The sequence below is a fragment of the Eriocheir sinensis genome, chromosome 42, assembly GCF_024679095.1.
Source record: "Eriocheir sinensis breed Jianghai 21 chromosome 42, ASM2467909v1, whole genome shotgun sequence".
Classification (NCBI taxonomy): domain Eukaryota; kingdom Metazoa; phylum Arthropoda; class Malacostraca; order Decapoda; family Varunidae; genus Eriocheir; species Eriocheir sinensis.
Window position 1 is genome coordinate 6,664,395 of NC_066550.1, and position 16,334 is coordinate 6,680,728.

The 16,334-nt window shown below is 45.5% G+C and overlaps 1 protein-coding gene across 7 annotated transcripts in view; it reads left to right on the top strand.

Annotated features, from left to right (window-relative positions):
* The window catches only part of LOC127009875 (receptor-type guanylate cyclase Gyc76C-like), a 183,113-nt gene that overhangs the window by 125,371 nt on the left and 41,408 nt on the right, over positions 1-16,334 (top strand). For all 7 annotated transcript variants that reach the window (XM_050883356.1, XM_050883352.1, XM_050883357.1 and 4 more), the window contains 2 exons: positions 260-402; positions 9,800-10,063. In XM_050883356.1, the coding sequence (XP_050739313.1) occupies positions 260-402; positions 9,800-10,063 (407 nt within the window). The remainder of the gene's footprint in view (positions 1-259; positions 403-9,799; positions 10,064-16,334) is intronic.

Genomic DNA, 16,334 nt, shown 5'->3' on the forward strand with positions numbered 1-16,334 from the left:
CACAACATTACCTCACTGCCTCCTTCATTTCCTTTCTCCAACACTACCTCACCTTGCAACCCATATCCTTTTTCCTTCCCTTTCCTTTCTCTTATCCTTCACACCTTCATTTCACAACATTACCTCACTGCCTCCTTCATTTCCTTTCTCCAACAATACCTCACCTTGCTACCCTTATCCTCCTTCCTTCCCTTTCCTTCCTTATTACCACTCTCACGTCACCTCAGCTCACCTGGCACCTTCTCTCCTCTTCCCTCAGGCATCCTCGGCTTCAACATGACCATGAACATCAACGCTACCAGTGAGGGCAAGTACAGCGTCTACCTCTTCTCCGAGTGTCCCAGCGCCAACACCTTCAACTGCTCCCTCTGCCTGCACAAAATCAGCGACTACCATAGCGAGGTGAGTGGTGGAGGTGCTGGTGGTGATGAGAGATGGTTGGTTGTGGTGGTGTTGGTGGTCGTTGTGGAGATGATTTTGTGGAGGTTTCATTATTGTGGGGGTAGTAGTAGTAGTAGTAGTAGTAGTAGTAGTAGTAGTAATAGTAGTAGTAGTAATGGGGGTGGTGGTGAAGCCTTGAGAAATAGAGAAAAAGATGAAGTAAAGAAAAGGAAGAAAGAGAAGAGGAAGAGTGGGAAAGAAGAGGAAGAGCTGGAGTAGGTAGATAGACACCTACCGAACGGGCGCAAGCCACTCCCGATGAGGTATATATGAGAAGTGAGGTGGGTGCTGAAGCCCTCCAAAGACCCTTCCCATTACCTCACTAACCGTTTTCCTATTGTCTCATCAACACCAGAGAGTAGTTCAGCATGCTGTCTAAAGACAGATCCTTTTTCTATCCACACCACACTACATTCACACAACATACACACCTTTTCCCAAAATTTTAAATTCAAAACGGCGCACCTTCACCCTGCCTCGGAGTCCCCGCCTGGGGGGGGGGAGGACCACAAATTCCCCCAGGGAGGACTCTCCTTCTGGCTGCGGACCCAAGAGGTATCTTGATAACTCCTCGAACCTCTTTCTTATTAATTTCTGCAACATTCGCTGTCTTCGTTCTAATTTTCATTCTGTGGAACACCATCTCTCCTCTAAACCTCACCTGTTTTTCCTCACCGAAACACAGGTTTCTGAGGCTACTGACAGCAATCTCTACTCTGTTCCTTCCTACTATCTCTGTCCTAAATTTCAATCCAAAGCTGGATGTTGCGCCTACGTGCGCAACGACATCACTTGCTCTCGTGCCCACGACCTTGACTCTTTTGAATTTTCCACCATCTGGCTAAGACTTCATTGTCATTCTATTGCTAAATACATCTGTGCTGTTTATCTCTCACCTAACTCTACTAACTATGTAAAATTCTTTGACTACTTGAACTCTATGGAGCACATCTTGACCTATTTTTCCTTCGCTGAAATCTCCATCCTCGGAGATTTCAATGTTCACCACCAGCTTTGGCTTTCATCCTCTTTCACTGACCAGCCTGGTGAACAAGTCTACAACTTTGCTCTCCTCAACGACCTAGAGCAGTTGGTTCAGCACCTTATACGTATTCCCGACCGTCTTGGAGACCGGCCCAACATACTAGACCTCTTCCTTACCTCAAACCCTTCTACTTACTTTTTCAAACTGTTCTCTCCGTTGGGCTCCTCCGATCACAACCTTATTTCTGTATCCTGTCCTATCGCTCCTGTACATCCTCTGGACCCACCGAAGAGGCGGTGCTTCTGGCATTTTGCTTCAGCTTGGTGGGACGACCTGAAGATGTACTTTTCCGATTTCCCGTGGAATGATTACTGCTTCCAGGAGCAAGCAAGACCCCTCTGTGTGTGCCCAGCGCATCACAGAGGGGCCTTGTCCGCACTCGTATGAAGTATGCATCTCGCGTGTGGGGAGGCTCCACTCACACAGCTCTCCTAGACAGAGTGGAGTCTAAGGCTTTTCGTCTCATCAGCTCTCCTCCTCTCACTGATAGTCTTCTACCTCTTAAATTCCGCCGCCATGTTGCCTCTATTTCTTTCTTCTGTCGATATTTCCACGCTGACTGCTCTTCTGAACTTGCTAATGCATGCCTTCCCCCCTCCCGCGGCCCCGCTGCACACGACTTTCTATTCATGCTCATCCCCATACTGTCCAAACCCCTTATGCAAGAGTTAACCAGCATCTCCATTCTTTCATCCCCTTCACTGATAAACTCTGGAACAGCCTTCCTTCGTCTGTATTTCCTCCTGCCTATGACTTGACCTCTTTCAAGAAGAGTGTATCAAGACACCTCTCCACCCGAAATTGACCTCTCTTTTGGCTACTCTTTACTTTTATCTTTTATAGGAGCGGCGAGTAGCGGGCTTTTTTTGTACTCTTTTTATTGCCCTTGAGCCGTGTCCTCTGATGTAAAAAAAAAAAGGAAGGAAAAGAAAAAAAATATTAGTTCTCTTTCTACTTCCTACTGGAGGACCCTGTAGAGTTGTGGGATACCTTCAAACGTGAGACTCTGCAAGCTGCCAAGGAGTGCATTGGAGAGCGCCCGAGATCTTGGAGTGGCTATGCCTCGGTGGAGACGCTGGAGAATATTGAGGAGAGTCGCTCTGCCAGACTTGCTGGGAACCGGGGACTAGAGCTCTCCTGAGGAGAGACAAGGAGAGGTATGTCAGGGGTCTCGCTGAGGAAGTCGAGGGCCATTTAAATGCGAATGACCTTCGACCTGCTTACCGAGCCCTGAAGAAGCTTTGCTCTAAGTCTCCCTCTCAGGTGAGCGCTATCCGAACAGCTGACGGCTGCCTCGTGTCGGACATGGATGGGCATAGGGCTCGTTGGGCTGAGTACTTTGAGCAGCTGTACATGGCGGACCCTCCACGTGGGCAGCTTCCAGTTGCTGGGTTGTAGGTGGCGGATGCTGACCCACCCATTGACGAAAGCCCACCCTCTCTGGGCGAGGTCAGAGAGGCTGTGGCCAAGTTGAAGGGTGGGAGGGCACCTGGCGCCTGTAACATTAGTGCGGAGCTGCTCAAAGCTGGAGGTGAGGCCATGATCCGCGGGTTGCATGCGGTCTTGACTGCCGTATGGCAGTCCGGTACCATTCCTCCTGACTGGAAGAGGGGGTTGGTCGTCCCTATCTGGAAAGGGAAAGGGGACCGCCAGGACTGCAACAACTACCGTGGTATTACACTGCTCAGTGTGCCAGGCAAGGTGCTTGCCCACCTATTGCTGATGCGAATTCGCAGCCAGCTGCTGAAGCTACAGAGACCTGAACAGTCTGGGTTCACGCCTGGCAAGTCAACAACTGACCGTATCCTAGCGCTTCGCGTACTGGTGGAGCGCCGACGTGAGTTTCGACAGGGGATGCTTGCAGCCTATGTCGATCTCAAGAAGGCGTTTGATTCAGTGCATCGTGAGGCACTCTGGGATCTTCTGCGACTCCGTGGGATTCCTGCGAGGACTATTGGTCTGCTGACTGGCCTGTATTCTGGGATATAGAATGCTGCGAAATGTGGGGGGGGCCTGTCCAGCTTCCTTCCCGGGAATGCGGGAGTGAGGCAGGGCTGTGTCCTTGCCCCATCGCTTTTCAACACTTGTATGGACTGGGTACTGGGCAGAGTTGTGGACCAGAGTCATTGCGGAGCATCCATTGGCAATACCAGGGTCACTGACCTTGTTTTTGCTGATGCAGTAATCCTGGCGGAGTCGCTGGAGGTCTTGGTGATGGCTCTCGAGGCACTGCACGAGGAAGCGAAGCCCTTGGGACTCCAGGTCTCCTGGCCTAAGACCAAGGTGCAGGTGTTTGGAGGCTTGCTGGATGACACAGTACAGTTTGTTCATGCGTGTGGCGAGGACGTTGAGACCTCAGAAAGTTTCACGTATCTTGGTAGCGTAGTTCATAACAACGGTGAGTCTGGCCAGGAAGTCTTACGGCGGATTGGTCTGGCCCACGGTGTTATGGATTCGCTCAACACGAGTATATGGCGTTGTCGATACCTGTGCAGAAGGACAAAGATCCGAATCTTCAAGTCCCTTGTGCTCCCTGTCTTACTCTATGGTTGTGAGACATGGTCACTAAATGGGGACTTGGAGAGGCGGATTGATGCCTTTGGTAATAAGTGTCTACGCAGAATCATGAGATATCGCTGGAATGACTTTGTGTCAAACCGGCGACTACTCCGTGAGACTGATTCGACATATATTACCTGCATAGTCCGTCAACGCCAACTCCGGCTATACGGGCACGTGGCACGTTTTCCGGAAGCTTATCCTGCTCATCGGGTTGAGTGGAGGAGGCCAAGGGGACGCCCACGGAGTTCGTGGCTTGAGCAAGTCGATAGATCCTGCCGGGAGGTACTCGGGTTGGGAAGGGGGCCTGCATGGGGACTCGCCCGGAGGGACCCCCGCACTTGGCGTCGTGAGGTGGGCGAGGCGACGCGCCCCCCGGCGTATCCCCCCACTGATTGATTGATTGATTTCTACTTTATATCCTTCCTCCTTCGCTTCCTTTCCTTTCTGTCATATATTATTTTTCATCCTCTTCTTCATCATTCTTCTCTCCCTTCGCTACGTTCTTTTTCTCTTATTCTCTCTCTCTCTCTCTCTCTCTCTCTCTCTCTCTCTCTCTCTCTCTCTCTTCCCCACGTACCCTCTCAGGTAATATCAGCGGAAGACTCCTTAAAAAATTGATAACATACAATTTAAGTCGACGTGTTGATGCATGAAGGAAATAAGGAAAGGAAAGGGTTGAGATAATCATGTGTACTCTCCCCCTTTCACTCCCTTCTTTATCTTCCTTCTTCTTCTTCCTATTCTGTCTCTCCTTTTCCTCTTCTTCTTTCATATTCCTACCTTGCGTTCTCTATTTCCCTGGCCTTCCTTTCCCATTATTACTCCTTTTCTCACCTTTTCTCTCCCTTTCTCTTGTTTCTTTCTGTCCTTGCTCTCTTCTTTTCTCTCATTCTCATTCCCTTCTTTTACTTCCTTGAGTATCTTTCTTTCTCCCTTTCCCCTTCCTATTCTCTCTCTCCTCTCTCCCTCTTTTTTCCCTACTCTCCTTTTTCCTATTTCTTTCTCTCCTTCCTCTCTTCCTTTCTCTCATTCTCTCTCCTTTCTTTTATTCCCTTCATTATCTTCCTTCCTTCTCCCCTCCCCCCTTTCTTCCCATTATCTCCTTTTCCTCTCTTCCTCTTTTCTCTCCTTACTTCCTTCTATTCTTTTCTCTTCTTTCCCTCTCCTCCTTTCTCTCATTCTCATTCCCTCCTTTTACTTCCTTGATTGTCGTTCTTTCTCCCCGTCCCCCTACTTATTCTCTTCTTTTTCCTTCCCTCTCTTCTTTTTTTTCTCATTTTTACTTCCTATTTTTGCTTCCTTGGTTATTTTTCTCCTCCCCCCTTCTTCCCGTTCTCTTGCTTCCTTGGTTATTTTTCTCCTCCCCCCTTCTTCCCGTTCTCTCTCCTTTCTCTTCTTTTCTTTCTTATTCTCATTCACTCCTCTTACTTTCTTGACTATATTCATTCTCTCTTTTACTTCCCATTCTCTCTTCTTCATTCACTCTTCTTCATTTCTCTTTCATTCCTGTCTTTCCTCCTTTTTATCCTGTATCCCTCTTTTCTCTTTTTTCCTTCTCAACTCCTTTTCTCTTCCTTTTTCCTTCCTTCCCTCTAAATTTTCTCTCATTTCCCTCTCTTCTTCTTTTCTCTCATTTTTCCTTTCTTTCTTTCGTTTTTTTCCTCTTTACTTCTTTCCTCTTTTTTTCCCTTTTGTCCTCAACTCTTTTTATCTTCCTCCTTTCCTTCCCTCTAAATTTTCTCTCATTTCCCTCTCTTCTTCTTTTCTCTCATTTTTCCTTTTTTTCTTTCGTTTTTTTCCTCTCTGCTTCTTTCCTCTTTTTTTCCCTTTTGTCCTCAACTCTTTTTATCTTCCTCCTTTCCTTCCTCTGTTCTTTCTTTCCCTTTTCATTTTCCTCTGTCTTTCGTTCTCTTTTCCTCCTTTCCCCTTTTTGTCCCCTTTTCCCCTCATCTCCTTTTTCTTCCTTCCTTTCTTGCACCTTTCTTCATTTTCTTCTTTTTTTCTTTCCTCTTTCCTTACTTACTTTTCCCTTTCATTCTCTTATTTTCTTTCCTCCTCTTTGTCTTCCTCCTTTTCCTTCCTCTCTCTTACTTCTCTCCACTTCCCTTTTTTTGTCTTCGTCTTCATGATTTTCTTCTTTTTCTTCTTTTACTTTTATATTCTTTCCTCCTCCTTGTCTTCCTCCTTTTCCTCCCTCTCTCTTCCTTCTCTCCACCTCCTCTTTTTTGTCTTCCTCTTCCCTTTCTCTTCTTTTCTTCCTTCATAATTTTCTTCACTTCTTCTACTTCTACTTTCATTTTCTTTCCTCCTCCTCGTCTTCCTTTTTCCTTCTCTCTCTTTCTTCCTTCCACTCCCCTCTTTTGCCTTACTCTTTCCCATCATTTTCTTTCCTTCCCTCGTAGTTTTCTTCTTTTCTTTCTTTCTCTCGTATGCATTTCCCTTCCTACCCCCCCCCCCCTCTCTCTCTCTCTCTCTCTCTCTCCAAGCATAGGACGAGCGAAGGAAGGCCATTAGTAAGGTGAGGCGAAGCAGTCTGATAGGGAAGGGATGGGAAGGGTTTTGCATTAAGGTAAGGAAGGAAGGGAGGGAGGGAGGGAGATGGGAATGAAAGGGGAAGAAGAGAAGAGAGGAAAATGGGAAGGGAAGGAAAAGGAAGCAGGGTACAAATAATGCTTGAGAAATAGGAAGAAAGAAAAGAGAAGGAGTGAGAAGGAAGAGAAGGAATAATTAAGAAAAAGAGAAGGGTTGGGCAGAAGATGGGAAGGAAGGGGGAAGACAAGGAGAGGAGAATGGGAAGGAAAGGGAAAAAAGCAAAATAGAAATTATGGTTAAGAAATAGGAGAAAAGAGAAGAGGAAGAGGAAGAGTGAGAAGGAAAAGAAGGGGAAATTAGAAAAAGAAAGGAAGGGAAGGAAAGGGGAAGATGAGAAGAGAGGAGAATGGGAAGGTAAATGAAAGGAAGCAGTATAGAAATGAATGGTTGATATATAATTAAAAGGAAAGAAAAGAGGAAGAGTGGAAAGGAAGAGAAGGGGAGATAAAAAAAAGAAAAGGGTCAGAGAAGGGTGAGGAATAAAGATGAGAAATAGAGAAAAAGATGAGGCAAAGAAAGGGAAGAATGAGAAAAGGGAGAATGGGGAGATGGGAAGGAAAAGAAGGGGAGATAAAAGAAAGAAAATTGTCAAGAAAGGGAGACAAGTAGCAATGAAGGAAAGTAAAGTCTTGAGAAACAGAAAATGATGGCTAAACGGACTATTACACTGGGCAAATTTTCCGTGGATCTTCAGTCATAAAATCGTGTATTTTTGCCTACGTGGACATACTACCGTCGTCTTCCAATCACACTTGCCTCGCACACTCTCAGCGTGCCGTGGTCTTGACCGACGCAATTTCACAAAAACAAGTACGGCTGACGTCCCTGTCGCACCCCTGTTTTCACTCAAAGTGCCGTTGCTTTGGCTGTAGTGACACTCAGTTTACACATGCAACGGAAAAAGAAAAGTGTGTAGGCGGCAATGGCTTACAAGAATAGAGGAGCGCAGTGAAGTGATGCAGCTGTTGCAGGAACTATGTTTAGAAGACGAGGAAGGCTACAGGCAGTGGAGGAGTCAGCAAGGACCAATTTTATGAAATATTGAGCATTGTGCAACCATCTATAGCCAAGAAAGACACAAGGCTTAGGAAACCAGTGTTTCCTCTTCCTTCTTTGCGTTTTTTTTGCTTACAATTCATGCCTGTCATCCCACAAAGCTGGCATGTCCCATAATTTCTCAATTAAAGTGGCCTCGGAGGCCTTGGCCCAGGCAACAACACTCATAGCTGTGCGAATGTAGGAACAGTAGGGTGTTGCTTCTTCCTCTTCTTGTTTCTTGTTATTGCTGATGATGATGATGGTAAGTAATACCGTCGTCCTTCGGTGAAATCTACCGTAGCTTTGGAAGATCGTGGACACGTCAGAAAGCCACGCCAGCGGAAATCGTGGTTTGACTGAAGATCCACGGAAAATTTGCCCAGTGTAATTGCCCTTTAAGAAAGGGAAGAGGAAGAGAAGGAAGAGGATAAAGAAGATAAGGGAGAGGGAGAAAATTGGAGGAAAGAATGTGGAGTGTGATGAACAAAGTTAGATCTTGTATGCTTGTTTTTTGGTGTGTGTGTGTGTGTGTGTGTGTGTGTGTGTGTGTGTGTGTGTGTGTGTGTGTGTTTACCTCACACACACACACACACACACACACACGCACACACAACTGGTTGGAGCGCTGCGCTGCCAGGCTTCACGGTCTGACAGGGCGGCGGTTCGAGCCCGCTCAGGCCGGATTCTTCCCGTTGACCAGGAGTGGTTACTGTCCCCCCTTGAGCAAGGGGGATGGGGTGTGTGGTGTTTGAGGTCCTGTCAGTACCCAGAGATCGACGATAAAGAGCATTTGCTCATGTCGGGATGGTACCAACACTTTATCAGGCCGTGGTGAATTACACACACACACACACACACACACACACACACACACACACACACACACACACACACACACACACACAAACGCACATCCTAGTGATCTTACTCCAACATAATCATTCTCTCCTTCCTTCCGGTCCTTAACACATCCTTACCTCCCCTCAGCTCACCTCGCGACAGTCTCTTCCTCTCCTCACTCACATTTTAACAACGTCACGACCTTTCTTTCCTGTCTTTCCTTTCCCTAACACATACCTCACCTCCCTCCTCTCATTTTCCACCTCTCTAAGCTAACCTCCTTTGTCTTAGTGTCCTTCCATTTCCCTAACACATTCTCAGCTCACCTCGCGCCAAAGTACACATATTTGACAAGGCTTTCGTAGGAGTTTGGGACATTTCCAGGGGTAGTTTTGTGACCCTGGTGGTAGTTTGACCCCACTTCTGTACCATGACCTAAAAGAAAACACTCGTGAGAACCAGACTGGTCTCCTTCTGGGCCTTTGGATATATTTGATTTGAGAGGCGGAAGCGTCTAACAAAACATCAACCTCCATATTCACACACTTACAGACTCCCTTTTCTACTCTCTCGGTCCTCAACTCCTCCTCCACCTGAACACCAGTACCGTCACACCACCTCACAAACCCACATTTTCCTGCAACAGAACCGTTCATTGGAAGCCATGGCAATTCAAACTCTCATTTCCACACATTTATTTCCACACATTTAGAGACCAAACTTCACACATCCACATACAAACACAGACCTTCAAGCACCAGTAAAGTCATACCAACTCAACAAACCCACATCCTAGAGGTCTACTCCAACAGAATCACTCCCTGGAAGCCACGGCAGTTCAGATCCCATTTTCACACTCCTACAGACCCTTCCCTTTTTACTCTCTGTTCTCAACTCCTTTTCTCCAGCTTCAGCCCCTCCCCAAACACCATTACCGCACTCCAACTCACAAACCCACATCCTCCAACACAACCGCTCTCTGGAAGTCATGGCAATTCAGACCTCCATTTCCACACACCTACAGGCCAGACTTAACACCCACAGACACACACAGACCTCCAAACACCTGTACCGTCACACCAATTCAACAAACCCACACCCTAGAGATCTACTCCAACAGAATCACCCCCTGGAAGCCACGGCAGTTCAGATCCCATTTCCACACACCTACAGACCCTCCCCGTTTGACTTTCTGTCCTCAACTCCTTTTCTCCACCTTCAACCCCTCCCCAAAACGCCAGTAGCTTCACCACCTCACGGTCCCACATCCTCCTCTTACAGAACCGCTCCCTGGACGCTACCGCAGTTCGCTTGGATATCCTCGACGAGCCTTACTGTGGTTACGATGGGCATAAGTGCGACACGGGGCAACAGTACCAGAAGCAGATCGCCTGGGTGTTGGGGAGCATCCTGATTCTGTGCCTCTTCATCTCGACCATCCTCTACCGGAACTGGAAATACGAGCAGGAGATTGTCGGCCTGCAGTGGAGGATCAACCAGATGGACCTGACCATGAGCAACAACCACGTCTCTGCTGGGAGTCGGGTACGTGTGATCGTGTGGCTCTTATTTGGTGCTTCTTGGGCTAGCTAGTGGGACATATTGCTTTGGGTGGTTGGGGGGACTGTGATCGTGTGCGTGTTGTTTGGGAAGGTATGAGTGTTTGTGTGTTGTGTGATTGTCTTGTGATGGTTAATTGTGTGCCTCTTATTTGGTGGTTGCTGGGGTAATGAGACTGATATTGTTTTGGGGTTTGGGGGACTGTGATTGTGTGCGTGCGTGGAGAGGGGGAAGGTATGAGTGTTACTGTGTGTTGTGTGATTGTGTTGCGATTGTTGGGGTTGGGATGTTGGGATTGTAGGTTTGGGGACTTGACTGAATGGTAAGAGGGAAAACATGAGTGTATGTTGTGTGATTGTGAATGTATGAAATGATTGCTCTTTGGTGGTTGCTGAGTTAGTGTGACAGATATTTTGGGAGTTTGTGGGCTATGATTGTGTGTGTGTGTGGTGAGAGGGTGAAAGTATGAGTGTTAGTGTGTGATGTCTGATTGTGTGGAATAATTGTATTGTTGTGATTGTTTGGGTTAAGAAAGGAAAGGGAGGGAGATATTTCAGGATTCATATTGTTGTTGATTGTGATGATTGTAAATGTTTGAGGTTGTGATTGGGATAGTTTGGGAGGAAAAAGGGAGGGAAGTATGAGTTTATTTGATTGTGAAATTAAGTGTGTCTGTATGTGTGTGTGTGTGTGTGTGTGTGTGTGTGTGTGTGTGTGTGTGTGTGTGTGTGTGTGTTAGAGAGAGAGAGAGAGAGACAGAGAGTTTGTTTTCGTTTGCATAGGAACAAGTGTGTGTGTGTGTGTGTTGTTTATTTTCTTTAGTAATATATTCACTCTCATTAAGTCTCTCTCTCTCTCTCTCTCTCTCTCTCTCTCTCTCTCTCTCTCTCTCTCTCTCTCTCTCTCTCTCTCTCTCTCTCTCTCTCTCTCTCTCTCTCTCTCTCTCTCTCTCTCTCTCTCTCTCTCTCTCTTATCAATTCCAGTTTGTGAGCTGAATTGAATTAACCCACAAATAGTTGCTTGTGTGTATGTGTGTGTGTGTGTTTGAGTGCGTTAGTGTGTGTTTCACTGCGTTATTTTGTGTTTGAGTGAGTTTGTGTGTGTTGCAGTGCGTCTTAGAGTGCATGAGTTTGTTTGAGTGCGTGAGTGTGTGTTTGAGTGCGTCTTAGAGTGCACGAGTATGTTTGAGTGCGTGAGTGTGTGTTTGAGTGCGTCTTAGAGTGCATGAGTTTGTTTGAGTGCATCTTAGAGTGCATGAGTTTGTTTGAGTGCGTGAGTGTGTGTTTGAGTGCGTCTTAGAGTGCATGAGTTTGTTTGAGTGCGTTTTAGAGTGCATAAGTTTGTTTGAGTGCGTGAGTGTGTGTTTGAGTACGTCTTAGAGCGCATGAGTTTGTTTGAGTGCGTGAGTGTGTGTTTGAGTATGTCTTAGAGTGCATGAGTTTGTTTGAGTGCGTCTTAGAGTGCATGAGTTTGTTTGAGTGCGTGAGTGTGTGTTTGAGTGCGTCTTAGAGTGTATGAGTTTGTTTGAGTGCGTCTTAGAGTGCATGAGTTTGTTTGAATGCGTCTTAGAGTGCATGAGTTTGTTTGAATGCGTCTTAGAGTGCATGAGTTTGTTTGAATGCGTCTTAGAGTGCATGAGTTTGTTTGAGTGCGTGAGTGTTTGAGTGCGTGAGTGTGTGTTTGAGTATGTCTTAGAGTGCATGAGTTTGTTTGAGTGCGTCTTAGAGTGCATGAGTTTGTTTGAGTGCGTGAGTGTGTGTTTGAGTGCGTCTTAGAGTGTATGAGTTTGTTTGAATGCGTCTTAGAGTGCATGAGTTTGTTTGAGTGCGTGAGTGTGTGTTTGAGTGCGTCTTAGAGTGCATGAGTTTGTTTGAATGCGTCTTAGAGTGCATGAGTTTGTTTGAATGCGTCTTAGAGTGCATGAGTTTGTTTGAATGCGTCTTAGAGTGCATGAGTTTGTTTGAATGCGTCTTAGAGTGCATGAGTTTGTTTGAATGCGTCTTAGAGTGCATGAGTTTGTTTGAATGCGTCTTAGAGTGCATGAGTTTGTTTGAGTGCGTCTTAGAGTGCATGAGTTTGTTTGAATGCGTCTTAGAGTGCATGAGTTTGTTTGAATGCGTCTTAGAGTGCATGAGTTTGTTTGAATGCGTCTTAGAGTGTATGAGTTTGTTTGAATGCGTCTTAGAGTGCATGAGTTTGTTTGAATGCGTCTTAGAGTGCATGAGTTTGTTTGAGTGCGTCTTAGAGTGTATGAGTTTGTTTGAGTGCGTCTTAGAGTGCATGAGTTTGTTTGAATGCGTCTTAGAGTGTATGAGTTTGTTTGAGTGCGTCTTAGAGTGCATGAGTTTGTTTGAATGCGTCTTAGAGTGCATGAGTTTGTTTGAATGCGTCTTAGAGTGCATGAGTTTGTTTGAGTGCGTCTTAGAGTGCATGAGTTTGTTTGAGTGCGTGAGTGTTTGTTTGAGTGCGTCTTAGAGTGCATGAGTTTGTTTGAGTGCGTCTTAGAGTGCATGAGTTTGTTTGAGTGCGTGAGTGTTTGTTTGAGTGCGTCTTAGAGTGCATGAGTTTGTTTGAGTGCGTGAGTGTTTGTTTGAGTGCGTCTTAGAGTGCATGAGTTTATTTGAATGCGTCTTAGAGTGCATGAGTTTGTTTGAATGCGTCTTAGAGTGCATGAGTTTGTTTGAGTGCGTGAGTGTTTGAGTGCGTTAGTGTGTATTTGAGTGCGTCTTAGAGTGTATGAGTGTGTGTTTGAGTGCGTTAGTATGTGTTTGAATTCGTTTGTTTGTGTTTGAGTGGATGTTTGTGTCTGGGAGTGCGTGAGCGTGTGTTTGAATGTGTAAGTTTGTCTGAAAGTGCGTGTGTGTTTGAGTGAGTGTGTATGTTTCGGTTCATTGGTGTGTGTTTGAGTGCGTTAGTGTGTGTTTGAGTGCGTGAGTGTGTCTGGTGGTGCGTGAGTGTGTGTTTGAATGTGAGAGTGTCTGGTAGGGCGTGAGTGTGTTTGGATGCGTTAGGGTGCGTGAGTGTGTTTTGAGTGCGCTAACGTGTGTGTGTGTGTGTGTGTGTGTGTGAGTACGTTGGGGTGTGGTAGAGTGCGTTGGGGTGCAGGGACTGTATCTTTCTTTCCCCAACAGGACGACACCCCAACAGAGGGCTTTAACTACTTCAGACTGGATTGTGTGGGGGGGCCTGACTCCCCTTCCACCCCCGTCCCCCTTTCCTGCCGCCCCATCCATACCCCCTCACCTCCCCCGCCCCTTGCATCCCACACCCCCTCCCCTCCTCTCTCCCGCTCCTCTTCCTTAGCTTCCTCCCACATCTCTATAGAAATACCTGAAGGTTAGGGAGATAGGGATAGTGAGCTGTGGTGATCGGTTGCCATTTCCATCATTATAGGAGGAGAGTTTGAAAGCTGGTTCGGGGTAGAGGGCAGCACTTGACTTGATGGTCCCTCTGTCTGGTGTTGTCCGTGGAGCCGTAGAATAGAAGAGTTTGACCACCTTCATTACAGTTGCCATGTTGTCACCAGAAGACCCACGTGAAATTCAAATTGAGGCTGATGAAATAGAATGTTTTTTTGGTATTCTTGGTATGGTCAAGATCTCAAAAACGTAACTAGAGCGCAAAAAAACTCTAATGTATTAGGATCAATTTGAATTTCGCGCGGGTCTTTTAGTAGCAACATGGCGCCCGTGATAAACCCCGCGAAATTCAAATTGATATTGTTTTTGTGCGCTAGGTATCGTCATGATTTCGAAGTAACTAGAACATGAAAAAAAAAAAATATTAGGACCACTTTGAATTTCCCTCGGGTCTTTTCGTAACGACATGGCGCCTGTAATGAGGGTTGCCGGACTCTCCTCTTTTATGTCTGTCGGTAGCTCGAGGCACAGGGACCAGTCAGTGCGGTGCTGCCCCCTGGAGAGTGGCTTTGAGACTTCTCCGTTTATCAATTTTGGTGGTGCTAGGAACGTCTGACCTGAATTCTTACCTGATTACGGCAATTATTACCTGATTATTATAATACTCCATTTTATTAATCATAGTATTAAATTTTATGTATTGACGATGCATTATGTTTACGTACTGAATGATATGTATTGTTTTTCTATTATCTCTTTCTGTCCCTGTCTTCTTTTTCTGTTTTTTTTTTATCCTCTTTTCCTGTCAATGTCTTCGTCTGTCTGTCTTTCTGTTTGTGTTTATCTGTCCGTCTTTTTGCCTGTGTCTGTTTGTTTGTCTCTCTCTCTCTCTCTCTCTCTCTCTCTCTCTCTCTCTCGTGTGATTAATTTATGCTTCATCTTTTTTTCTACTTTTTCTTATATTACTGTTTTGCTAATTGCATGTTTGGTATCTTTTTCCTATTATTCCTCCTCCTCCTCCTCCTCCTCTCCTCCTCCTCCTCCTCCTCCCGCCTCCTCCTCCTCCTTCCCTCCCGCCCTAACCATGCCTAACATACGTATACTCAAATAGCTTTACTAAATGTGCCAAATCAATATAAAGATAAGCTTTTCCACGGTGAGCATGTAACTGTAATGTCTGTGGAGTGAATAAAGCAGACGAGTGTTCAGACCTGTTTGTTTTATTCATCCTCCGACCTCCTCCTCCTCCCCCCCCTTCCTCCTTCTTCTCCTCTCTCCTCTTTCTCCTCCTGTCCTCCTCCATCTTGCTACTCCTACACCTTGCTCATAGTTTATTTTTCTCTTTCTATTTCTCTTTCTTTTTTCTGTTTGCTAGTCGTCTTCTTTCTTTCTTCTTTTGCATCTTCTACTTCTACTTCTGCTTCTTCGTCTTCTACTGCACTGCCTTCTCCTCCGACAGTATAATCTTCCATTCTTCCCACTTCGTTTTTCCTCCTCCTCCTCTTCCTTCCTATCTTCCTCCTCCTCCTCCTCCTCCTCCTTATCTGTCAAAAGTTTCCTAATTTTCTTGCCCTCTCTGCTTTTCCTTCCTTTGTCTTTCTTCTTCTTTCTGTCTTATTTGTTCTGCTTTATCCTCCTCCTCTTCTCCTCCTCCTCCTCCTCCTCCTCCCTAAAGACAATTACAGTTACATTACTCAGTTAAAAGTGAAGTTAAGAATAAGAAAATGAATTAAAACAAAAATAAGAAAGACAAATACTAAAAAGGATCCGGATCTCTCTCTCTCTCTCTCTCTCTCTCTCTCTCTCTCATTTAGGCAAGATTACGATAAAACCTTCAAAGTCGAACGTAAGTGAAAACAATTTGCAAACATGTCTAATATGACCGTGTAGGTTTAAGACAAGTGAAAGTATTATTATTATTATTATTATTATTATTATTATTATGTTAGTAAGGATAATTATGATAGTTAAAGTAATAGTAGCAGTAGTAATAGTAGTAGTAGTAGTAATAGTAGTAGTAGTTTTGTAGTAGTAGTAGTAGTAGTAGTAGAAATAATATTAATTTAGTACAAACTCACTCCTCCATGTCCTTTCCCTTCTTCTCCCTCCTCCTCCTCCTCCTCCTCTCTCTCTCCCTCTTCCTCTGTCACCATCTTTCCTCTCTCACTCCTCTCTCGTGTGATAGTGACTCATAGTGTAGAGGTCACACACACACACACACACACACACACACACACACACACACATGGCCTTCAACGAGTGACTGGCGAATGCGATAATGGAGTTGACTGTCTTTGCTTCGTTCTACTCAATTTACACTCAGCTATATGACCAAGAAGAGCTACCATTTACTCGTAAGCTTCTACAGTTAGTTCCTCAATAGTTACTTCCTTCGTTTTAATTAAAGTCGGTTTTGCCAGACGCTTCCACCCCTCACATCTACTTCCAAAGCCCGAAAAAGAGATCAGTCGGGTTCTAATGAGTATTTTTCAACGTTCATGGCACAGAGGAAGGGTCAAACTACCACCAGGGCAAGGTTACCAAATTATCGCACTCAGACACTCATCGTATTTTCCGGTTTATGACTCACATCTATCGAAAACAAACACCAATAATTAATGGTTTTAACGATAACTTTAACTGGAATTTCGTTATCGGTGTGGGTAGGAAAGTTTTGGGCCCTGGAAGTGATAAATGCGATGTTTTAAGTACGATAATATGGCAACGCTGCACCATGGTCATAAAACTACTACTCCTGGAAATGCTCAACACTCCTACGAAAGCCTTGTCGATGATTTGTGTTTGGGAGTCGAAATGTATAGTAATGTGACGCTTAGTTAGGCTATTTCAATGCGACACTTGTATAGCCTAATTTTTGTAACGTCGTATAGTTTGCA